Consider the following 25,795-nt stretch of genomic DNA (forward strand, 5'->3'; position numbering starts at 1 on the left):
TTATCATTGAGGCTCTAAAATAGCCTATAGTATGTTTAACACCTAAAAAGTTGTTTTTAAAAAAATATTTTTTAGATTTTGAAATGTTTTCAAATATTAATAACAGTTGGGAGAATGGTATGGATAAGTCCTTTGCCCCAGTTGGTTTATCATCCTCTCTGTGTTTGTTACATACAGTCATTATTCACAATATTTAATGTTCTATTAAGTTGCAAACACTGAATTAGTGAATATTGAACCATTGCTGCCAGGGGCAATACAGGATTAGGATCCTTTGGACGTCTCGTGACATTTTCACCAATCAATTAATACATAACCTTGTTCTCTGAGTGCTTCTATTTAAAGCCATCTTATTTAATGTATAATGTTGACATCTTAACATTGAACTTTCAGTCAGTAGCATTATAATTTGTGCCTAAATGAAGCTTTTACGTATCTAACACATACATTTTTTTCTTGTAAGGTGTATCATAACAGCTTTTTTTGCACTTAGTAATATTAGACAGCATGTCAGGATTACACTTGAGGGCCATTTTCTTTCTTTTATTTTTTATTTTTTTGAGGGCCATTTTAAACAATGAAAATAACAAAAAGCTCCAAGATGCAAAAAAACATGTAACTAAATAGACCATGAAAGGAACACTTGCTTATTGTGTTAGAGCTGAAACAAGAAAGGAGAGCATTGCTTTGTTGTCTGCTGGGACAGGACACTTGACAACTCATATATTTGCTACTCTGCATGTGCATGCCTTTGAATGACAGTAAATGTGCTGAGACTGTTGATATGGAAGTTACAAATAAATTATATTGAGTAGGCAAATTTGCAAATATAATCTCTTTACTGTAATTTTTCCAGACTTATTTGAGAGTAATATTCAGATATGATAACCCATTACCTTTTAATATTTCTAAGTTTTTGTTGTTGTTGTTGTTCTGGGGGTTGAACCAGAAACACATTACCACTGAACTACATCCCTAGCCCTTTTTATTTTGAGACAGGGTCTTACTAAATTGCTGAGAGTCTCACTAAGTTGCTGAGGCTGGCCTTCAACTTGTGATCCTCCTGCCTCAGCCTCCCAGCTTGTTGGAATTACAGATGTGTGCCACAGTTCCTGCCTCTAAGTGTTGTCTTAAAAACAAGGATACAGGGCTGGGATTTAGCTCAGTGGTACAGCACTTACCTAGCACATGTGAGTCACTGGGTTCGATACTCAGTACCACATAAAAATAAGTAAATAAAATAAAGGTATTATGTCCATCTACAACTAAAAAAATATTAAAACAACAACAAGGAAACACTTCCACATGACCACAGTGTAACTATAAAGATCAGAAATTAATATGGATAGAATACTGTCCTCCAACCTACAGACTTCTTAACAGTGCCCTGTGTAGGATCACTTGGATTGGACCCTGGTGATCCACCTGCTACTTGTCATGTCTCTTGTTTCCTTCAGTTAGCAGTGGTTCCCCATTTTTACATTGTTGATATTTTCTAAGACCAGTTCATAGAATGTCCCTAAGCATTGGTTTGCCTTGCTTTCTCGTGATTAAAGTTATGCATTTTGCCAGGAATATCATAAATAATGCTGTGTTCTCTTTAGTGAATTGTATCTCTGAGGCACATTGCATTGATAGTCCCATTACTACTGATACAGATAATGTAATTACTTGTTTAAGATGGTATCTGGCAGGTTTCTTCAATGTAGTATTTTATATAATTAGTAATAAATATTTTTACATTAATTATTTGATAATTATCACATACTTAATACTTAATTAACATGTAATTAACTAACATGTAATTAGTACTTTGTGAAAACGTGTGTGTGTGTGTGTGTGTGTATAAATTTTTTTTTGCGGGAGTATTGAGGAGTGAATCCAGGGTGCTTTACCACTGAACTACATCCCTAATCCCCACTTTACCTATTTTTTGAGACAGGGACTCACTGAATTGGTGACACTGGCCTCAAACTTAAGGTTCTCCTGCCTCTGCCTCTCCAGTTGCTGAGATTATAGGCATGTTCCTCTGTGCTTGACTATAAGAAGATATTTTGAGATTATGCAAATGTTTGATCTTTATGAAATACTTATCCAATTTTAGCACCGTTGATGATTCTTGCCAGAGTTGTTAATGTGAATGCTACCAAATAATGATTTTCTAATTGTATTGTTGATTCTACATCCATTAGTTGTTGTTTTACTATAATGTAGAATTTTCTCTTACACATTTATTCATTCAATAGATTATAATCCATTATTATTATTTTTATTTTCAAGTTGTCCCAATTTTGGCCAGTGAGAGTTCTTTTAAGCTGGCGTCTTTATCATTTTGATATGTCCTCATCATTCTTTTTTTATTTTTTTATAATACTTTATTAAGATATAATTTATATTCATGTGGTTCATTCATGTAAATAGTATAATTCTGTTTTTTAATATATTTAGAATTGTGCAACCATCATCCTAATTAGTCACATCTTCGTTGCTTCCAAAAGCTGTCACTCCTCATTTTTCCAGACACCTCTAGCCTTTGCAACCACTGGTTTGCATTCTACCAGTGAAGATTTGCCTGTTTTTAATTGAAGATTGTCTTTGTGCAAAAGACTAAAGAATGACCAGTTAGATTTTTACTTGTTCTAAGTCTTCTTTCCATCCTCTTTGATCTTTAAATTTAACCGTACTTTATTTCTATAGAAGTGCTTATTCTATCATGTAACAGAAAAAAAGGCATAGGTACATTATTATAATCATTTTAAAGATTTACATATTCTAATAATATGTTATCTTAATATCTTAATGTAGGATTAATTATTTTTAAAATGTATTTATTTTAATTGGGTATATATGACAGCAGAATGCATTTTGATTCATTGTACACAATTGCAGCACAGCTTTACATCTCTGTGGTTGTATCCAATATAGCATCACACCATATGTGTAGTCATATATGCGCCTAGGGTAATGATGTCTATAGGGTAATGATGTCTATCTCATTCCACCATCTTTTCCCCTCATTTTTTTTTTTTTGTCCTCATTATTCTTTAAGCACATTTTTTACTTCTGACACAGCATAATATGCTTTTTCTGACTCAAACCTGGAATTTGCTATTTCTTTAAGGAGCTTTTGTTCTTTTCAGCAGAATTTTTAGTACAAGATCTGTCCATCAGTGTTTTTCCCCCTCAGTACTGGGGATTGAACCAGGGTTGCTTTACCATTGAGCTATATTTGCAGCCCTTTCTGTTTTTTATTTTGAGACAATATTTTGCTAAAGTTGCCCAGATGACCTTGAACTGGCCATCTTCCTGCCTGAGTTGCAGGGATTACAGGTATGCACCATTGCATCTGGCTGAGCATCAGGTTTTTAAGCCCTCTTAGTGGATGGAGCTAGGAAATACATGGGTGTATAGACACACATCCACATGTCTGTATTTTTTAAAATATTTTTTAGTTATAAGTAGATGCAATATTTTTATTTTATTTTATTTTTTAATGTGGTGCTGAGGATCGAATCCAGTGCCTCATGCATGGTAGGTGAGCACTGTACCTCAGAGCCACAACCCCAGCCTGCACATGTCTGTATTTTAATGTTTACCTTCATTTCCAACCCAACAGGATTTTATTTCCTAGCCTTTCTATATTTGTTACTCCCCTTTCTAACCAGGGAGAAACCTGGCTTTTATCTTCCTCAGTGTCTAATTTGCTTAGTTTCCCTGTAGGTGGCCAATTTCCTGCTCACACTAGTTGAATCCTCAGCTTTTATTGACCTGCTGGCAGGTGCTGGTTGACTTGTCAGCACCTCAGTGCCCTACTAGACAGTGCTGATCAAGAGGAGGAAGGGCTTAGGGCTATTTAAAAAGTTTTTTTTTCCTCCTTTTTTTGCATTGCTAGAGATCAAACCCAGGGCCTTATGCATACTAAGCTTATGGTCTCCCACAGTGGGGTTTTTTACCCCCAGCTAGGGCTTTTTTTTGACCAGTTGGTAGTGAAAGGTGAACAAAGGCTGCCTAGCTGGGCACAGTGGTGCAGTGCTTGGGAGACTGAGTTAGGAGGATCGCAGGTTTGAGGACAGCCTTGGCAACTTAGTGAAACCCTCTCTCAAACTAAAAAAGAAATAAAAGTAGATAGATAGATAAATAAATCTGGGTGCGGTGGTACACCTGTAATATTACCATGGGTTTTAGTTTGATGCTGTAGTCTTTCTTTACACTTTGTTTATATAACATTTAAATTGCTTTTTTTTTTTCTTTAATCATGGATAAAGGATGAAGATCCTGGATCACTGTGGTAATTTTCCTGTACCTTTAAAAGTCTGAGTATCTGACCCTGACCAATTGGTAGAGGGGTCAAAGATTTCTGGCAGTGATATTTTGTATCTTCTGGAGTCAGTGTACTGGCTTTTCTTTTGGTAAGGTAACACATGACTTGCCCATTTTGAAAAATTTTCTCCTGACAACTGGAGTATATTTCTCTGAAGAAGCACTTCACATATGCATGCTACGTATGATTAGTTGTTACTGAGTTTTTCTCTCCTATTTCTAAGTAAATATGCCTTGATCTCCTGGGTCCTTGGCAACAGCAGAGCTCAGCATGAGGTTGCAAAAACCTGGCTCTGCAGAGGACCATTGTCCTAGAGGCAGTGCTGATACTGGTTTCTAGGAGATGGGGTCAGTTCCTACATGGAGAGGCTCTCTTTGTGCAGGGACTGAGCTAGAGGTCTTGTGGTGGTCTTTTATGTAACTCATCAGTATTGGCTTATGGTTCTCATCATATATTTGGGTTTATAAGTCTTTGGGGTTTATTAGAATGTGCAATAAGGAAACCTGTATTCTATCTTGGAGCCATATTCTTCCTGTGCCGTGGTTTCCCCATCTGTAAAATGAGAATAAAGATTTCTGCCCTGCTTCCTCAGAACATTTTGAGGATGGAGAGGCATGGAGAGTTGGAAAGGAAACGAGTGACCAACATCCCCTTACCATTTATTGAATTACCTACTGGACTTCAGATAGTAGTATATCAGTCCATTTTCTATTGCTGATAACATAATACCACAGATTGGGAAAATTAAAAAGAAGTTTATTTTGGCTATGGTTCTGGACCAAGGTTGGGGGGCCATGTCTTTTTCTGGCCTTCTTGCCTGGCAAGATCCAGAGATGATGGCACAGAGCATCAAGCAACCATAACTAGGGAGGGCTGTGTGCTTTTGTGTGCATGCATTTGTGCTTTTGTCTTTCCCTCTATAAAGTCACCAGTATTCAGTCATGGGTTTCTACCTGATGATCTTATCTGCTTCCCCTCCCCGTCCCCTCTCTCGTCCCCCCCCCCCCCCCACCACCAGGGCCCTCCTGTAAGCACCCTAGTTGGGCTATGTTTCTGTGTTCTGTAGATTTTACCTTTTGGGTGGGGGGGCTCTGAACTCAGGGCCTCATGCATGCTAAGTGTGTGTTCTACCACCGAACTATATCACCAGCCCCTTATCTGCTTTATACCTCACAGTGAGGATTAAATTTCCCCATTAGTTTTCAGAGGAGACAATCCATATTCAAACTCTAGTGGTCAGACAGCCCATTTAATAATATAAACAGCCCAGAGAAGACAGTAGTTACATTCTCATTTATAGAAGAGGGACTATCACACATTCAGGGTAGTGTTCCCTTGAGTTTGTAAGACTGTCTAAGTCTTATAGAACTCATCATTGTTGTTCCACTTGGCCACACTGTCTGAGCTGTGTTTGCTAAGACATTTTGTCAAGTGTGAAGTTCAGTACAGTACAAACCTAAGAGACGATACGTAATACTATAACTTTTGAGGAAAGATATTCTGACAGGCATTTAGGTCTGCTTTCCTAGAGAGTGGATATCTTAACTGATAAATCATGGGACTAGATTACAGGATGCCTAAGTAATTCTGACTGGATTTAGTGTGGGAGAATTTCCATGATTTTGATGCTTACTTTTTCACCCCCAGAGGAAATGGCCATCTTCTGAGGTACATATTCTTTTAGTCTTTGCTTCATATCACACTTTGAGCTATTTCCCCCCATTTTATCCTTTCTTCCTTCCATCTGTACTGGGGATTGAACCCAGGGCCTTGGGCATGCTGGGCAAGAGCTCTGCCCCTGAGCTATATCCAAGCCCTTGAGCTATTTCTTATAGTAACTGTCAGCTTGTATTTATTGTGTCTTTGGACCTGGTTTTAAGCCAAGTACTTTATCCTCTTGTTTAGATTTCATAATGATTTTGTTGTTGTTGTTATACTGGGGATTGAATTCAGGGTTGCTCTCCACTAAGCTGCATGCCCAGATCCTCCTTCCTTTAAAAATTTTAATTTTGGGACAGGGACTTGCTAAGTTGTGATCCTTCTGCCTTAGCCGCTTGAGTTGCTGGGGTCACAATGGGCACCACTGAGCCTGGCAGGTTTTATAACAATTCTTATGGATATTCTTATATATTTACTTCAAAATAATGAAACTGAGCCAATTAAGTAACTTTCTGAGGTCACTGCTGATTGGTTTGACTCTGAAACTAACTTATTGCTATATAATGCTGTTCCTCCTCTGATTATAAAAATGAGCAGTTTGAATAACTTGCAGTTGTCCAGAACTTATTTTTTTCTGGGCATTTGCTATTTAGATTACTGAAAAACTAAAAACTAGTTTTACTCCCTTGTCGTAATGCTTCATATCAGGGGATGGCAAAATTATTCTGTAAAGGGCCAGGTAGTAAACATTTTAGGCTTTATAAGCAGTGTGGTCTCTGTCCACCACTGCTCAACTCTTGCTGTCTAGTGTGAAAGTAGCTGTAGATGATATGCAAATGAATGAACTTGGCATGTTCCAATAAAACTTTATTTATGGACACGCAAATTTGAATTTCATGTTCTTTGCACATTATGTAATATTCTTTTGATTCCCCCCACCCCCACCCCTCAGCCATTTAAAAATTAGCTTTTTGACTATACAGAAACAGGTGACAGGCTAACTTTGGCAAATAGGCCATAGTTTACCAGTCCAACCTTTTACCATTGTGAAGTTTTTTCCCTTGTGTTCTGTGTGCTCTTTTGTAATATTGTACTCTAAGTCTTTGCCTGCCTTGCGTGTGGTAGTATTTAGTAAATGTTAGTTTGATTTGGATCAACCAGCTCATGGAAGCTTTACTTGCTTCGTGATTTTTGTCTCTGACACCTGCTCTGCTGGCACATGTAAGTGGAGATTTTTAATTGGTAGGAAGATTTAACTGGTAGGTAACATCAGTTACTGTTTTAACAGAAATTAGCTTCCAAATGCATGTTTCTACATGTGGCATAGTTGGAACATCACGATAGGAGACTTCAGTTCTAAGCCTTGCTCTACCATCAGATACCTGCCTTGTTATTTTAGGCAAAAGTCACTTCATCTGTCTTGCTATCAGATATAAAATGAAAGGGCCCAGATTAACTGCTCTGTTTATCGGACCTGTCTCAGTAGATCATGCTCCTGAGATTTAAATTCCCTTATTTTACAAACTGAAGCCCATTTATGACACAGCTGGTTTGGAGGCAGTTGTATCCCGAGCCAGTGGAACAGCAGTTCCATGAGATGTCCTGGGCTTCCAGTTCATTGGCTTTGAATGTGGGGCCCTCTAATTTAGGTTTGCCTCTTGCTCTTGCCAGAAAAAGAAAGAAAGAAAGGAAAAAATAAAAAAGAAGCTGGCTATGTTGGCAAATGTTCTGGGAAAGACTTCCCAGACCAAACAGCTTATGTTCTTTGGGGATTGCCTGCTTTGTCTAAGTGACATTTTAATTTTCAAGAGATGATTCTTCCTCTGGAGACAATAACTCTGGCTGTAAGGATGCCTTTTCCTGATATACTTTCTGAAAAATTTCCAATTTAGTTTCTTGATTGTTACTTTTGTGTTTATTTAGATTTTTTTGAGATATTTTTGCTTTGTTAAAGTTTATCTACTAGGCCAAACCTTGCCTCCCCTTTCTACAGCAGATCCTTTCCCATCCCCTGATGGGATTTTAGGTGTAGAAAATACATTGTCAGAGGAGAGTCCTTGGCCTCCTACTCTCCCATTTGACCTAGACCCCTGTACATGCAGTCTTTTTTTTGGAGTGGGGGAGGGCACTGGGGATTGAACTCAGGGGCACTCGGCCACTGAGCCACATCTCCAGCCCTATTTTGTATTTTAAAAAAAATTTTTTTGTAGTTTAGATGGATAGAATGCCTTTATTTTATTTGTTGATTTTTATGTGGTGCTGAGGATTGAACCCAGTGCCTCATGCATGCTAGGCAAGTGCTCTGCTGCTGAGCCCCAGCCCCAGCCCTGTATTTTTTTTTTAAAATATTTATTTTTTTAGTTTTAGGTGGACACAGTATCTCTATTTTACATTTATGTGGTGCTGAGGATCGAACCCAGTGCCCCATGCATCATAGGCAAGCTTTCTACTACTTAGCCACAATCCTAGCCCCGCTATTTTGTATTTTATTGAGAGACAGGGTCTCACTGAGTTGCTTAGTGTCTCACCATCGTTGAGGCTGACTTTGAACTCGCAATCCTCCTGCCTCAGCCTCCCCAGCTGCTGGAATTACAGGTGTGTGCCACCGTGCCTGGCTGTCCGTGCAGTCTTTGAGTGTTGTAATTAAAGATTTCCCCATGGCTCTGTGGACATTCTAGCACAGAGACACCTCTGGTTCTCCTTTCTGTGTGACATAGAATACTTGCCATATTGTTTCTGAGAAAAAGCCCATATTGTTTCTGGCCATTTTCATCCTTTTAAGAGCTTAGTAGATTTACCAAAGTTCTCTCCTTGTGACTTCTTGCTTTGTTATTCCTAGAGGTTCTCTATAGCCTTTTCTATGATGAGTCACCATGCCTGACTTGGTTCTGTCAGTGCCTTAAATTTTTCTTTTTCATTAGCATTGTTTAAATCTAATCTACCTATAAGAATATGTAGATCAAACTGGGCCTTTTTTTGGGGGTGGGTGGGTACCAAGTGTGCTTAACCACTGAACTACATCCCAGCCCCTTTTGTTTTTTTGTTTTGAGACAGGTTCTTGCTCAGTTGCTTAGAGTCAGTAAATTGCTGAGACTGGTCTCACACTTGTGATTCTCCTGTCTCAAGTTCCCAAATTGCTGAGATTATTATAGGCATGTACCACCATGCCTGGTTTCATTAAAATTTTTTGAAATATAATTCACATAATAAACTTGACCCCCTTGAAGTATATATTTCAGTGGTTTTTATTACATTCATACAGTGATCACCACTGCCTAATTCCAAAATATAATTTTTTTTTTTTTTTTTGTACCAGGGATTGAACGCAGGAGTACTTAACCACTGAGCCACATCCCTGGTTCTTTTATTTTAAACTTTGATTTAGGTTCTTGCTAAGTTGCTTAGGGCCTTGCTAAATTGCTGAGGTTATCTTTTAACTTGTGATCCTCCTGCCTCAGCCTCCCTAACACTCGGATTACAAGCGTGCCACCGTGCCCAGCTCTAGGAATATAATTCATCACTCCAGGAGATACCCTGTTACCATCACTTATCACTTTTTGCTCTTTCTCTCTCCATAGTCCCTGAGAACCACTAATCTATTTTTAGTCTATATTGATTTGCTTATTCTGGACATTGTGTATAAATGAAATCATTCAACATGTGTTTGCCTTGTTTGACAGCATAAGTTCTTCAAGGTTCATCCATATTGTGAAATCATGCAGAACTTAATTTCTTTTTACTGCTGAGTAATATTTTTGTTATGGATATTATATATTTTGTTTATTCATTCATCAGCTGATGAAATTTGGGTTGTTTTCCCCCCTTTGGGGCTATTATGAATAATGTGGCAATGAACATTTGTCAACCAGTTTTTGTGTGAACATGTATTTTCATTTCTCTTGGGTTTATACCTATGAGTAGAATTTCTGAGTCATAAGGTAACTTTAACTTTTGAGGAACAATAAGACTTTTCCAAAGCAGGAGCACCACCAGCAACCTACAATGGTTACGATTCCTCCATATTCTTGGCGACACTTCTTATTCTCTGACTTTGTTTTTTGGAGATGGGATCTCCCTATGTGGACCAGGCTCATCTTGCACTCCTGGACTGAAGTGATCCTTCTGCCTTAGTTTCCCAAGTAGCTGTGACTACAGGCATGTGCCACTGAGTCTGGCTCTCTTATTGATTATAGCCATCTCAGGAGCTGTGAAGTGTTTTTGATTTGCATTTCCCTGATGATTTATGATGTTGAGCATCTCTTCATGTGCTTATTGGTTATTTGTATAAATGTGTATTCAAATGTTTATTCAAATGTCCTGTCCCATTTTTAGTTGGGTTATTTTTTTTTGTTGTTCTGATTTTTCAGTCTGGATATTAGATAGTTATCAAACATGCTTTGTGAGTATTATTTTTTTAGTTTCTTAATAAATGTTCATTAAAGCACAATGCTTTTGATTTTAATGAAGTCCAGTTTGTCCTTTTTAAAATCATTTTGGTTGCTTGTATTTTTTGTGTCAGATTTAAGAAATTAGCACCTAATGCATGGTCATACGATTTACATTTTTTTAAATTCTAAAACTTTTATGGTTTAACTCTGAACCTTCTTTAGTAACCTTTTGCATGTAGCATAAGGTAGAGATCAAACTTTACTCTTTGGCTTATGGATATCTGGTTATCTTGACACCTTTTCGTTGAAAGGACCGCTCTTCCCATTGAATTTTCTTAGCCCTTTGTTAAATCAGTTGACAATAAATGTATGGATTTGTTTGGGGCCTTTTATTGAGCTCTCATTCTTTATCTTGGTTCTTCATATTGGCAGGTGTTGCTGTTGCCATTTTCCCGTTTTATCTGAACAGGTAGAATGCAGGGGTAATAAGATGATCCTCAGGTGAAGAAGATATTTCTCTTGGACTGGAAAAAAATGCTGACTGCATTAACGTACTTAAGAATTTCTGTACAGTCGCTTTCTTTGCTGTAGATTTTTGCAGAAGATTTCTGTCTACTCTTGCCAGTGGCTGGGAATTAAAGAGTTAAGCACACCAGATCATTTATCAGAATCTAGTGAAGATTTAATGTGGTGTTCTTGTTGCTGGGCAACATTTTAGTGGCTGCCCAGATAGTGTTTCACTGTAGGTAATCTCCCAGTAAACCTGTAAGTGGATTTGAACAGTTTGAGCCCCCATTTTCTTTCTCAGCTGCCTTGTTTCAGCCTTTGTAGCCACCTGACTCCTGCCCTGAAGCCAGGTGCTTTGAATCACACACATCTCTCTGCAGCCTTTATTGGCAGAGCTGAGAATTATCTAATCCATAACCTCAGTCAAACTGGACTCATTGTGACAGCTGGTTTCACAAACCTCCTGCTGCATCAGGTAGTCCTAAGATTGGTTTTCTAGAATATGTCATTTTATTAATATAATTGGATAAAGCAGTAACCATATGACTTGTTTTCTATGCCCTATAAATTAGCAATTAAGGATAATTACTGCATCCATGAAAGTTTGCAACATGAATCAGTCAGTGCAGCTTCAGCGATCAATTACCCATGACAGTCTCCTTTCAATTGTAACATGATTCCTCTGAAATTAAAATTCTCATGAATGACATTTTACTTACTATGCTGTTTGTGTCCCCACTAGAATATCAGCTCCCCCAAAGCAGAAATGTTTTTGTTTCAGTGAAATATGATGCTTAACTAGAACAATGACCCACACATAGTTAGACATTAAATAAAATAAATATTTAAAAGAAAAAAATAAAATAAATAACTATAATTAACTAAATGAATAAACCAATCAGTGAATAAACTTATGAAAATAATCAATTTAGGCCAAACATAGCGGAGCATACTTGTAATCCCCTCAGGAGGCTGAGGTGGGAGGATCGTGAGTTCAAAGCCAGCCTCAGCAACTTAATGAGACCCTGTCTCTAAATAAAATATAAAAAGGGCTGGGATATGGCTCAGTGGTTAAGTATTTGTAATTTACTCCCAAATCAACTTAGATGGCAGGTCTCTCAGAGGGGGAAAAAATGTGTTGATGCCACATGAAATTTAAGTTATCTGATATGTAGATCTTGATCTTTTCCATATTTTACTTAGACGTTTAAAGTATTTTCCCCCTAAAGTTATTTTTCTTTGGTTTTATTTGGTTGAAAATCTTATGTAAAGGGAAGCCGTTAAAATGTTTTTTTACTGAAGAACTTGAATAGATGGTTGACAAGCAAGGCAGGTGGAGGAGGTTAACAGCGCTTGGAAAATGAAATGGGGAGAGCTAAGTGTGTTTTGAACAATTTTCGTTTCTGTAAATGGTAGGAGGGAACAATCTTTTCCTACCATTCCTCCAAGGTCACTGGCAAATGATGGGAAGACAGTTCAGAGGCAGATGTACACATCCGTCCTTACCTGGGAGGAATAGAAGTAGCAGTCTCTGCCATTATGAATCTGTTCTTGTTGCTTAGAAGGTTGAATCGGTGGCTGCTGCTCAAATTAGCATACTCAATAGAATACAATACACAGAGCAGCCTAAAAAGTAAAAAACCAAGTCTGTCTAATATTAATTCAAGCATATTTGGCGCAATAATGCAAAGTTCCGACAGCATTAGGGAAGAGAGTATTGTTGTAAAATTATTGTGAGCTAGTTATTTGCCAAAGACCTTCATGGGGCTGAGATATTACATAGTAGACCCATTGCCCCTGGGGACCTAGATTACTAGGCAGAGGCATTAGAGGCAATACCTTTCTAATGTTTAGGGATGAAAGGGGATTCTTCTCCTGAGTTACTCTGTTCTTGAGCTTTTCAGTGGTCATTGTCAGACTTTGGTTTCCTGAGCTGGGTCAGTACTTATTTAGCAGTATGCCACAGTGCGTTTTCTTGTAAGTGGATATTAGCTTTTCCAACTGTGCTTCATCAAGTGACATGTTGGGTCTCCTGGGAATGCTTTATTTTTGTGAAAACTTGAACTAAAATTGTGGAGCAGGTAATGGAGACAGATCATCTGGTTTGTGTGGTATGAGTAGCGTGGCTCTCCTAGGCCTCCTTTGGTATACGTGCATGAAATATTTAAAGTGCGTGTATACTATGGTGTGCTCTATGTATTTTACTTATGCCATTTGTGATGAATAATTGACTGTAAATGAGTTCAGATTCAAGCTGTTTTCCTTTTTTTTCTTGATCTGTCTCAGGAACTCCAGGTATCCTCTGCTCTAGTCTACCTCTTCTTTCCTGGCTTGGATTTGAGAGCTGTCTTTCTAGAATCTCATTTCCCAGAGAGGATGCCTAGGGCTGTTAGCAAGGTTGTTTGGTTGGCAATTTTAGAGTTTTGTTGCTGATAACACTTGATCAGAAATAATAATAAGAGCATGCTTTGTAACTGGATTAGTAAGACTGTGTGTGTGTGTACTGTGTTGTGTGAGTGTAACTAGAGAGGAGTGATTTAGGTCAAGGTCTGTCTGCTCAAATCATTGGAAATATTAAGACATTAATCAGAGCACCAGTTTTTAAAAATTGGAATATGCTTATTTGTTTGATAAAGTTCCCATAAAACAGGAGTAGAGTGGGTAAATGAGTTGTGGTATGTTCAGAAAATGAAATACTATATAGCCATGAAAATGAAAAAACTAGTGTTTCACATCAACATGGATGAGTTCCACTAAACACAAAAGAAGCAAAATAAACAAGTTATTGGTAGGTACGTGCAGTAAACTCACTTAGTAGAGAGTTCATAAATAGAAAATATAAAGCCATATTGCCAAGTATATGTATATATTGATGAACTGTACAGAACTGTACAAAGAAGCAAGGGAGGAATTATCATAAGGGTCAGAGTAATGGTGGGAGTCAGGCGAAGGGGACGTGAGTAGAGAAGAGCACAGAGGGAATCCAAGGTTCTGACGGTGTCCTAGTTCTTAATATGGGTAGTGACTACTGTGTTAGTCAGTTTTTATCATTGTGATCCAAATAGTTGACATAAGCAAATTAGGGGTGGAAAGGTTTCTTTTGGCTCATGATTTCTGGGGTTTCCATCCACACTCAGCTGGCTTCATTGCTTTGGGCAATGAAGATGAGGCAGTACACCATGGAGGAAGTGGTGGATCAGAGCTGCTCAGTTCATGGTAGCTGAGAAGAAGAGAGGGCAGAGGGGGAGAGGGGGTGGAGGAGGGAAAGCCTGGGGAGAAAACACCCTCCCAGGGTATACCCTATGACCTACTTTGTCCAGCTAGGTCCCACTTCCCATTAGTTCATTCAGCTGTCAGTTGGTTAATCCATCCAGTGTATTAATTCACCTATTCGATCAGAGCCCTCATTATCCAATCGTTGCCTGAAAACCCTATCTTTGAACTTGCTGCCCTGGGGACCACGCTTTCAATACGAGACCTTGGGGGTCATTTCAGATCTAAACCACAACATTTATTCAGTTACTTATTTTTCTTATTCTTTTTTTTATACATGTATGTTGAAATGCACTACTAAATTTATGTTTTTCAATTTATAGCATTACTTAAGGTGGAAAGGTGAGGGAGAAATCTTAGCTAGAGTGGCTTCTGCTCTTTTAGCTTTTCCCACTGTGACCAGAATACCTGACAAGACCAACTTAGGGGAGGGGAAATTTGTTTTGGCTCAAGATTCTAGAGGATTAGACCATGGTTGTAAGATAGCATATCACTGTGGTAGAATATGGTGGAGGTGCACTGCTTCACTAGTGGCTACCAGAAAACACAAAGAGGGTAAAGGGCCACAGGGAAGATGGACCCTTCCAGGACACCTCCAGTGACCCACCTCCTCCAGCTATATCCTACCTCTAGTTATCACCTGGTTAGTGCATTCAAACTAGGATGGACTGATTAGGTCAGAGCTCTCATATTCTAACCGTTTCACTAGGGCTTTTAGGTGACCTTCATATCCAATCCACAATACCTTCAGACTCCTCTTTTTTGATTCATCTTCCTTCACAAGGATCATTCCTCTCTGGCCTCATCTGCATTTAGTGATCTAAATGTCTTTTTCTCAGTTGCAAGTGGGTTCTGTGCCTGGCACCCTTGGTCAGAGATCAAAGGAGCTGCTACATGTGGGAGCCTTAAAGTTCTTTTAGAGTCTACTGTTCTAATCATCCAGGAACTGGCTTTCCAGATTACATGACAGATTTCTCTCTCTCTTGACCTTGGGCACCCTCAGTTCCTCTTAGATGGTGTGTAGGGGCTTTTTTGGCTTCCCCTTTTCTTAAGTTCATGTTTGCCTCAATCCTAGAATGGAAAGTGTGAATAGAGATATTAGCTTCTTAATAATTGAAAAGAACATAAGTGGTGGTGCTTGCTGGGATGAAATTACAAAGGTCATTCATTAATTTCCATATCTCACATACTTTTTCATCCCAGTCTATTTATTTTATGGCTTTTCTATTGGTTGTTTAATTCCTGTTGTATTTTTGGGACCATCATTTTGGAATCTGGCCCAGGGCTTTATGCAGTTTTTTCTCTTATAAAGTTAAAAGCAATTCTCTTTATTCACCAAATATTTGAGGGTCTCTGTGGTACTGTTAAGGTGTTAGGGATTAGTGCCTTAGTGAACAACCTACATTATGTTGATGTCACATCTAGAACACTAATTTTTCTCTTTTTGTCTCTCCTTAGGTCCTCTCAGGGTGTGCCATCATTGTTCGAGGGCAGCCTCGTGGTGGGCCTCCTCCTGAGAGGCAGATCAACCTCAGCAACATTCGCGCTGGCAATCTTGCCCGGCGGGCAGCTGCCACACAACCAGATGCAAAAGATACCCCTGATGAGGTAGGTGCCTCCTAAGGCTGTGGACATGGGTAACAGCTCAATCTCACCCTTGACTATTGTGATTCTTTTTTGTTTTGGTATCAGGAATTGAATTCAGGTATTGCTTAACCACTGAGCTATATCCCCAACCCTTTTTATCTTCTATTTTGAGTCAAGGCCTTGCTAACTAAATTGCTTAGGGCCTTTCTAAGTTGCTGAGGCTGGGTTTGAACTTCGATCCTCCAGCTTCAGCCTCCTGAGCTGATATGCACCATTACACCTGGTAACTGTTATGATTTTGATGTGCTTTCTTTCCTGTGTATTTTGAGTATTTTGTTATTATGGGACTGATGGCTCTGGGTACATCCCTGTGGCTGCATCTTGTAGTTTCACATTCACTGCCTTAGCAGCAATCAAGGGTCTCGGGGCTTTTCTTGAACCTTTTGGTTGGTTGGTATTTTCCCTTGCTACTCTGGGAATAAATTGAGAACATCTTCTAGGTAGTCTCAGCCATTTGAAGTCATCATCAGTTATGACAGCTGTGAAAAGCTACTACTTTTCCCCCATAGACCATTGATGTTATTATGTCTTCTTTCAAAGATTTTTAATATTTATATAGCATTGTTTTCATAAATAGTATCCTATGATACATGCTGGGTCCCTATTACAGATTTTTAATCTGAAATCCATGTATCCCTAAAGGTATCTGCGAGTCCCATGGAGTTGTTTGTAAATTTTTGTGTGAACGTGGACTTTTTAATTTTTTTTTTAGATTTTATTTACTTATTTTACTTTTTGATGGACCTTTATTTCTTATTTATATGCAGTGCTGAGAATCGAACCCAGTGCCTCACATATTCGAGGCAAGCTCTCTACCACTGAGCCACAACCCAGCCCTGGACTTTTTTTTTCAGTATTTTTTTTGTTGTAGATGGACATAGTATCTTTATTTATTTTTATGTGATGCTGAGGATTGAACCCAGTGCCTCACACGTTAGAGGTAGGTGCTCTACCACTACAGCCCCAGCCCTGAAGATGGACTTTTTAAGGGATGAAATTATCTGTTTCTCAGCAACTCACCATTGTGTTAAGGTGACTTGAGAAACTGCTGAGCTTTTGTCCCCTATCTCTACCATGCCTCTAGCACTCCCCTTCCCCCACCTCTGATGCCTGGCTTCCAGGGCTGCTTTGTGGACTCCTTTTCTCTCTAGGCAGCTGCCTTGAGTCCCAGTTCTGCACAATTTAGTTTTCTTGGCTTCTGTACCTTGAAACATTGTTGTGTTTGGCTCTTCTTTAGTAGTGCTTTGGGTATAGAAAGAAAATTTCTAGAAAATAATTATTTGTCCTTTGCCCCAATTTGATGTTACACAAATTAGTACCTCAGCTCTCCTTTGCTCTCCAGGGTCGTGAAGAAGGACAAGCTAGAGCTCATAAGGATCTTTTATTTAGGGAAAAGATTTTAGTTTTTTTTTCAACTATAACTAAGGGCATTTTGTTTAAATTAAGAATGTAGTGAAGGGATGGGAATATTGCCCAGTGATGGAACTCTTGTCTAGCAAGTGTGAGGCTGGGGATTCAATCCCCAGTACTGCAAAAAAAAAGAAAAGAAAAAAGAAAAGATGTAAAGGAGTGTTACAGATAATAGAAGTGGAGAAAAATAACCATTTTGTCAAATGAACCAGTTAGAATCTTGGAATATTAACTAAATAGATTAAGATAAGGTCTTTTTCATTGGTCCTCCATCAGTAACCACAGGTGTTGGGAATATATAGTGTATATCTCAGGATTGTTCAACACGGATTAAACGAGAAAATGTGTCAGGCTTTGTGCATTATAGCATCATAAAGTACTTAGTAAGTGGTAGTGTGTGGCAATCACTGCTGCTGTGTTACACCGAGTACTAAACATTAAGTCTCTTTCAATAGTTTTCAGATTTTGGGTGCTAACCAAATGAGCAAACCAACATTTTAAATAGTTCTCTTCCTTTCAGTTGCATGTTATATAACAACTCAACTGCTTCTGAGAGGTGAAGAGTGTTGACCTTTCTTGGAGCTGATCAAGTTCATTTCTCCAGAAGAAAGAAGCAGTGTAGCCTCTAAGAAAGAGGGTTGTGTTTTAATTTCCTGTTTTGTGGGTGAGAATCTGGGGCAGAGAAGCTCAAGGCCAGTTGGGACTTGTTCTAAAGTATAACTGTATGCCATGTAACAGGACAATAGAATCTGACCAGAACTATCCTAGCTGAAAGAATACCCTCTGATCTTACCTGGCATTCCATTTAGTCCCATGTATTTATACAGTCTAGTGCTTTTGTCTCTTCCAGAGCACCTCAGTCTCATCAAGTTTCTTCCAGTTACTTTTCAAGGATCCCTGGCAGATGAAGTATTTGTAGATTCAGTGAGCCCACAGTCATTATTTCTCCCTCCTAACATCTAGTCTGTCCTTACTCTGCTGTGACCTGCGTGCCCTTGAAGCTGCCCTGAGTCAGTACCAGGAATGCCCCAACCAGATTTCCCTTGTTCTTGTTTCACCTCCTCTCCCCCAATATCCAGGCCTTTTATCAAGACCTAGAAATTCTGCCTCCTTAAAATCTTTTCTTATCCATCCTTGACATTTTATTGCTGTTGTTACTGCTCTTTGTTCAGCTTTGATAGTGTGCTTGGAATGTTGAAATGAAGTCCCTTTGCCTCATTCTTCCTTTTAATCCTTTCTCCATAGGTACCCAGATTCTTTTGAAACATAATTTCATTTATTGCCTTGCTCATTGTTATTCCCAGACACTTCAGTGGTTCCTCACTGACAAGCCTACGTGTCTTAGCCTGGTACACAGAGCATTTGTGATTTAACTTTCAGTCTCTTTGCCCAACCATGATGCAGCACTCAGGTCTCCTCCTAGGACACAGGAGTGTACCTCCTCTGTCCTTGGCTCATGCTACTCCCTCCATCAGGAGTCCTTTCCCCATCTTAGTGCTAGCAGAGCATCCTCAACATTTCTTTCCAGGTCTGTGCTTTTCTCTACTAGATCATAAGCTGTTCAAAAGAAGGGGCCTTTTCTCTCATCTCTGGGTTCTTGTGTCTAGTCAGCACCGGACACAAAGCAGGTATACAGTGAGTAAATGTTTAAGAGAATAATGAGGAAAAGAACCCAAACATTTCTCTTTGGGAGCAGGAGGGTTATTCATCATGGCACTACCCTTCCAGGCTTCCATTGTTTTGGAGCTGTTGGTTCTTTTCACATTCAAGAAATATCAAAGACATTATTGTTCTTTTTCTTGCCTTTGTATCACTGCCCCAAATATCATTCACTTGATTATTTTTTGCCTTCCTCCTGTTATCTTCTTTCACTCGTACTCAGCTTTCTCCTAAGTCCTGTGGCAATGAAAGCAACCCTACTGTATGTCCCAGCCGGCACTGCCCCTGTCCCAGGCTAATCCCCAGCGTTGCCTAGCTACTCCAGGCAGCCTAGATACTGCATTGATGGGCACTGTGGGATTTATATATTTATTTCTCACAGATTAATTGAGCTCCTGCAGTGTAAAGCTGTATGTTGGTTTCATGAGAAATACAGCAGTGAATGTGACAGTTATATTCACTTGAGTTTGAGGATTAGGATGGTGAGGGAGAGATGGGAGAGCAAGATATCCATGTGATACAATGGGGTCATTAGAAGAAAAGAAGGAACAAAAGTCTTAGAACAACCTGGGCATAGTGGTTCAGTCCTGTAGTCCCAGCTACTTGGGAGGCTGAGGCAGGAGAATTCCAAGTTAGAGGCCAGTTTTGGCAACTTAGACCCTGTCTCAAAATAAAAAATAAAGAAGCTGGAGGTGTAGATTAGTGGTACAGTGCCCTGGGCTTATTTTCCAGTATGGGGCTGGGGATGGAAGTATAAAATGCTAGACCATGGTTTTAAGATTTTACTTTGTTCTGGGGTTTGATCTTGTCCCAGTAGTTTTAGGAGTATGACTGAAAAAGATTGGAATCAGAAAGTTGCATTTCACTTCAGGTGTCACAGGTTTGCTTGCGTTTGAGCATGGAGAATAAGCTGCCAGATTCAGAGTACCTGCATTGGGCATTCTAAAGGGAGGAGGAGGAGGTAGTTGTGAATCTTCACTTAAAGGCTACTTGTTTCTTAGATGAAGCTCTGGGACATCATATGAATAGACCAGTCATTCTTCCTATTAGGCCATTCTGGCTTCTGATAATGCTTTTAGGGAGGTTCTCTGCCTTTTAGAGTTGTTGTAGGAGATTCTTTTGAGATAGAAAGCCTTCCTGACCGTCCTGTGTTTACATGTGGAGGCATTGGCCTTAATTCTATAAGGATTCTTTGTTTTGTTTTGTAGTATTGATTGATCATGTTACTGGGGATTAAAATAGAGTGTCATGTGTGCTAGGTAAGAGCTCTACCACAGAGCTTCATCCTCAGCCTGCATGGATTCTCTCTTATCCTGTTCTCTTGCCCTTGTGAGCACCCATTGTCAATTTCTTTCCTGCATAGCTCTGAGCCTAGCCGATATCTTTTCTGGTTACAGAATTTACCCATCTCTGCATAGAAAATGACTTGAGGGCTGCTTTAGGGAAGGAAGATTGTAGAAACTAGGCAGTTTGTTTCCTACAGTGTTAGGTGTGTGTCCATTTCAAAATCTCCAGTGTGGCTTTCTCTTATTGCCCAGTGACTGACCAACTCTAAAACATGAGGGCCTCAGTAAAAGGTTTTCTTTCAGCAAGCCTTGAAAGCTTTTAGAAAGCTTCTGCGTGGTGGGTAAAAACTGTAGGATCCCCCTAAGGGGTAGATATTCATTTTCTCATGAACTGACCCTAGTTACATGAGTTTTCACCAAAGTCTTAACTTCCTTTAGGAGCACAAGTATGATTAGAACTTTGCCAGTATTTAAGAATAATATTACTGAATTTTAAATATTAATGTGGTACTTGGGGCTGTATTGTAAGCACAGCTATAGTTGGGTATGTTTGTAGAATAAGTTGACCACTAAGTTAATTTATATGTGTGAGGCTCAGTACTATTGGTTTGTTTATTATTATTTCTGTGATATGATTGATAATTGGGATCATGAATCAGTTATTGACCTATTTTTGGCAAGTGTTTTCTGTTTTCAGTTTTAGGGAATGTGGGTGGGGAATGAACCATAATGATATGGAGAACTGTTTATTGCCACTGAGTGGCAATAAGGCAATAGGCTCCTTTGCCTATTGTAATTTTCAGGAGAGAGGATCATGTGAGTGAGTACAAGGTTGTTTTAGGGTCTTTGAGCACCCTTACCTGGGACTAGTTCTTCCTGGAACCAGTCACAGTTGGTGGATATGTAACAGCACTGTTACATGACTACCAGCCAAGCAAGTTGATGGATTTGCCATATTTTGGTTGGCTTCTGGTCTGGGTACATTTTTCATTTAGAAATGTTGTTGGGTGACCCCATGTTTTAATCTTCATGGACTGAAAAGATAAGCAGAGGCTTCCTCTTCAGGCTACTCATTTACTGTTTGCTTTCCTATGTGCATTTGGAGTTCTGTGATTTTAAGAGCTCTTCATAGGGAATGTGTGCATATTGCATTGTAAGAGAAGAACACCCTTTTCTCCTTTGTGTGTTTTCAGGTCATGAGCTCCTACTGACCATATGCTCCTGGAACTTTGAGCCCGTCCCTCCCATTTCTATTCTAAGGGAACTTGGGGAATTGAGCTAGGACTGGACTATAAATTCAGGTGCCAGTGTCCACTCTGACAGGGTTGTTTCAAAGGAGACATCTTCTTTGAACCATCATAGGAGTGGTGGGCAGGTATGGGACAAAACTCTCCCTTTGCTCAATTCCTTCTTTCCTTCCTTTCTAACTTCCTTTTAATGTGTTCCTAGGGAGTGAATTGAGGTGACAACTGAGTTATACTCCCAGCCTCTTTTTTTTTAAATTTTGAGGCTATCTCGCTAAGTTGTTCAGGTTGGTCTTACTTAAACTTGTGATCCTCCTGTTTCAGCCTCCCGAGTTGCTGCATTTGTAGGTGTGTACCAGTGTGCTCAGTTGCTTTGCTTATTTTCTTGATAGCCTGGAGATATTCCGTGTGGGGATGTGTGACTCCCACCTGTGTCTGTGTTGTGAGTGGGTGAGAGGGAGGAATTGCCACAATTGCTGATCCCCCCTCAGGGCTGTTACTGATGTCCTTCTAAGAATCTGGGACCGGCAAAGGCTTCAGACTGGAGCAGGATAGAAGAGGAGACATTTGCGGAGACTGTCTTCAACTGTGCTGCTGTACTTTAAAAGAAGGCAGAAATGACAAAATAAGGCTCTTTCTTGAGCAGTGAATTCCCTCTGAAATAATAGCACTAAGCCTTCATCGTTCCTCTAGCAATGCCTCAAACTGGTTTTGGGGAAAGTGCTTTGTAAATTGGAAAAAAGGTGAACAAATGGAGGTGGTATTTTGTTAGTTATGATGTTTCTCATAAATAACAAGGTGGCAGTTGTTATTTAAGATATCCTCCAGGTATCTTCTGGAGCCTGGGCTCCCCATTTCAGGGAGTGGATTGATACATGGAAAGCAGTTAGAGCAGTGGCTGGCACATGGCAAGTGCTATAAAAGTGTTGGCAAATATTATTCACAAAGTAAGCTGTAACTAAGCAGGCAGTGATGGGGAAAGTGCTACTACTGGTGTCTGGAAAGTTCTGAGGCCTGTTTTTATGGTTTGTTAACTAATCACTATACCTACCGTTTGTATAAGGCCCCTAAATGTGTAATCTGCATTGTGTGCATTTTGTTTTCTTGTTCTCTCTTAGCGTTGAGGTGTGCTAGGTACTCACATGGTTATTGAAGGCATGAAGTTGCTTGAACTCTGATCGGGATATGGAATAGGCAGTTCTCCTGTGACACCTTTGTTTTGTCTTTCAGCCCTGGGCATTTCCTGCTCGAGAGTTCCTTCGCAAGAAGCTGATTGGGAAGGAAGTCTGTTTCACGATAGAAAACAAGACTCCCCAGGGGCGAGAGTATGGCATGATCTACCTTGGAAAAGGTGAGCGGCAAGGAGGAGTGCACTCATGGAGTGTAAAATTCCTCTGAGGGGGCATTTCATGTGGTGGCAGTCTACTGTGGAGGTAGCTTGAGGAGTTGGCTGTAGGTGGCATTGGAGATGCATCAGGTACTGGGCACATGGCACATAGATGCACAGGCACGACCCCGCAGTCCTGCTCCTTGTTTACTCCTGTGCTGCTTTCTTGGCGTGGTTTGAGGTGGATGTGGAATAGCGTAGCAGTCTGTCTCCTGTTTAGGCAACCGGGTTGTGGAACTTAATGGCTCTGTGTTTCTAGGTCAGAGTGCTCATTGAATTCCTATAGATTTTCTATGTTGCATCCTCTATTTTCTTTATCTTGTGGCTTTTCTTCTCTTCCTGGGGACTCTTTAGGAAAGGAAGATCTGTTCAGGGCTTTTCATTTTTTTTCCCCTGGCCACATGTTTTGTAAGAATTGAAAGAACACAGGCTTTAAAAAGATAGTATATATAAAGATAAAGTTTAAAAAGATGGTACATGTAAAGTGCCACCTCTGGCATGGTGTGTGTACTCAGTGAATATGTGCATGTGCATGTGTGCATGCTCCTGTTGTTTAGCTGGGCTAGATGGCTAATGGGATGTGAGGTGTTATGGTCTTCTTGGCTTAGGTGGAGGGGGAGAGTAAGATTGGGCATGGAGTTTCAACAGATATAGGACATTAAAAGAATTGATAAAATATGGAAAGCAACATGATGAACATGAACAGTTTGAGAGCATATTTTTAAAAAGTTTCCTGTGATTCTTAAAAACAAAACAGAACAAAACAGAAGCAACCCTAACATCTCATGCAGCTAAGCTGTCTTAGATCATCTATTTGACTTGTGTAGTCAGAGCTGGAGGTAAACAAGCCAGGTTGAGTGGTGAGACTAATGACATCCTGTTAAGACTGATTATAATTGTGGAGATATTTGAAAAAGTGAGTTGGAAATGAACTTGGAGGCATCTTATTCAGTTTCTTTCTCTTTTTAGGATGGGGGAAAAATGGTAGAATTTGAGGTTAGCCCAGGACTTATTAGAAAAGGGATGATCAGTTTTCTCACTTTTGAAGACAACATGGTCATCCATCTGCTCTGAATACTATCCCCCAATTGTGATTTGATCAGAATCATAATTTGATAAGTAATTGAGCAAGAATGAGGTCTGTGGTTTGCAAATTTCTTTTTTGATTCCTTATGTACCCACATTTTTGTTGCCTCCTTTGAGGGTTCAGCCTAGGGGAATATATTTTTCTCCATTTTTGAAGGAGCATTTGGAATTCAACTTTTTAGAAATGGGCCATTTCTGAGTGGTCTGTGCCAACTAATGTGGGATAGCATTGTCGATGGGCTGGTTTTGTGACTGCGCATCTTATTCGTACTTGGGCTTCATTCTTTCTACCCCCTGACCTCTTGACATCTCAGTGTTCAACCTTTCCTAATTGTTGAATCCTTCCTTTTGATTTTACACTCTTGGGATTCCTGTTGCTTTGAAGGAACCAGTGTGATCTCTACTAATATTAGTTACATGTGTGTCTGGCTTCAGCGTTAACCTCCATAGAAAGAACAGATGATCCACCCTGAGCCTCAGACTTGAGTGTTCTTCATATAAATATCATTCTCTTCAACTTTGGTAGGGAAAGAGGCTTACAATTTGCTTCTGCAGACTTTTTGGCATTCTACTAGTGAGGCATTCAGGTTGGGCTTGGGAGTGTATGCACTCATTACTGTTTATGAAAGTTGATGTATAGTGTACTGAATATAAATCTTAAACAGTCTTTTTCTGTGCTGACATTACCTATAAGCTAGACTGCTGTGTTTCAGTTTATCTACGAGCTTGTTCTCAGCCATATTAAAGATTTTTATGTGGTGATTCCCTCCTAGATGTCTTTTCTTTATCGTTTTAGCTGACAAGCAAAGATTTAAGAGAATATTCCCAGCTTAAAAACGTTTTCAATAGTATGGAAATGCAATTAATGTTTCAAGTGCCTGAATAGAACCTCATCAGGTTGAGTTTTATGTTTAACTTCATTTTTCTTGGCTGGTGTGTGAGATAAGGAATCTAAGACACTGTCTTCTGAGAACCTCTATGAGAGCAAGATACTTTCTTTCTCTTTTTGTCTTGGTGTCTTCTTGGAGTGGGACATTGTGGAGAGGAATTAGACTTTGAGGTGTGAAGTGATACACAACCCTAAATGAATGTGTCTATCCCTCCAAGGTGAGGGAACTAGCTTTTTCTTACTTCTGCCATGCACTTGGCTAGGTGTTTGGTGATTTACGTATATTATTCAATTCTCTCAAGAACCAGTGGAGGCTGGTGCTGTCCCTACTCGAAGGGTGAATGAATTAGGATGCTGAGAAATCTTGTCTAAGCTGCTAAGCAGTGGGTCTGTGTTCATCTCTAGCTTTGCTTTCCTTTGGTTATTGCTTCATGCTCTTCTGAGCAGCCTGCCACATGTGTCTTGCTTTCTTGTCAGTCTCCTGTGGTTCCTGAGATTGCCTTTGACCTGGGAGTTACACTAGAAAATTAGAAACAAAGTCTTGAGAAGATGGATAAGTCTTTGGGTCCTCAAATCTAGACATGTGGGAAGATGAGGTCTTCTGAAAAGCTCAGTGCTGCACTGAGGCCCATCCAGTTCTCTGGCAGCATCATTCCTTGAAGAACTGAGTGTGAAAGTGGTCTGTCCACCGGAGCTCTGTTGCTAGTGGAGGCAGGTTTGATTCTTAGTTTTCTTGTTTAATTTTCTTGTTTTCCTCCTCAGATACTACCGGGGAAAACATTGCAGAGTCACTGGTTGCAGAGGGCTTGGCCACCCGGAGAGAAGGCATGAGAGCTAATAAGTAAGTATCCAGCACTTGTTTGTCCCTGTGTCCTTCTTGAGATGTCAAAGGAGATAAGATGTTCAACTGTTAATTGGCTTGGCTACATTTTTGTTCCTGTTCCCTCATATAAAATGGATAATTTTAGGTGCTTTCTGAGATATTCTTACCTATGGATTGTTTTGAACCAGGAGATCATTAAATATTCATTAATGGTGT

At 39.6% G+C, this 25,795-nt stretch overlaps 1 protein-coding gene across 2 annotated transcripts in view; it reads left to right on the forward strand.

Annotated features, from left to right (window-relative positions):
• Window positions 1–25,795, forward strand: part of Snd1 (staphylococcal nuclease and tudor domain containing 1) — a 412,411-nt gene that overhangs the window by 18,073 nt on the left and 368,543 nt on the right. For both annotated transcript variants that reach the window (XM_058572140.1, XM_046422386.2), the window contains 3 exons: window positions 15,607–15,756; window positions 22,625–22,745; window positions 25,519–25,597. In XM_058572140.1, coding sequence (XP_058428123.1) covers window positions 15,607–15,756; window positions 22,625–22,745; window positions 25,519–25,597 — 350 coding nt within the window. The remainder of the gene's footprint in view (window positions 1–15,606; window positions 15,757–22,624; window positions 22,746–25,518; window positions 25,598–25,795) is intronic.

The sequence above is a fragment of the Marmota monax genome, unplaced genomic scaffold (genome assembly GCF_021218885.2).
Source record: "Marmota monax isolate L192 unplaced genomic scaffold, Marmota_monax_Labrador192_F-V1.1 WCK01_AAM20220418_F8-fsc00027, whole genome shotgun sequence".
Classification (NCBI taxonomy): domain Eukaryota; kingdom Metazoa; phylum Chordata; class Mammalia; order Rodentia; family Sciuridae; genus Marmota; species Marmota monax.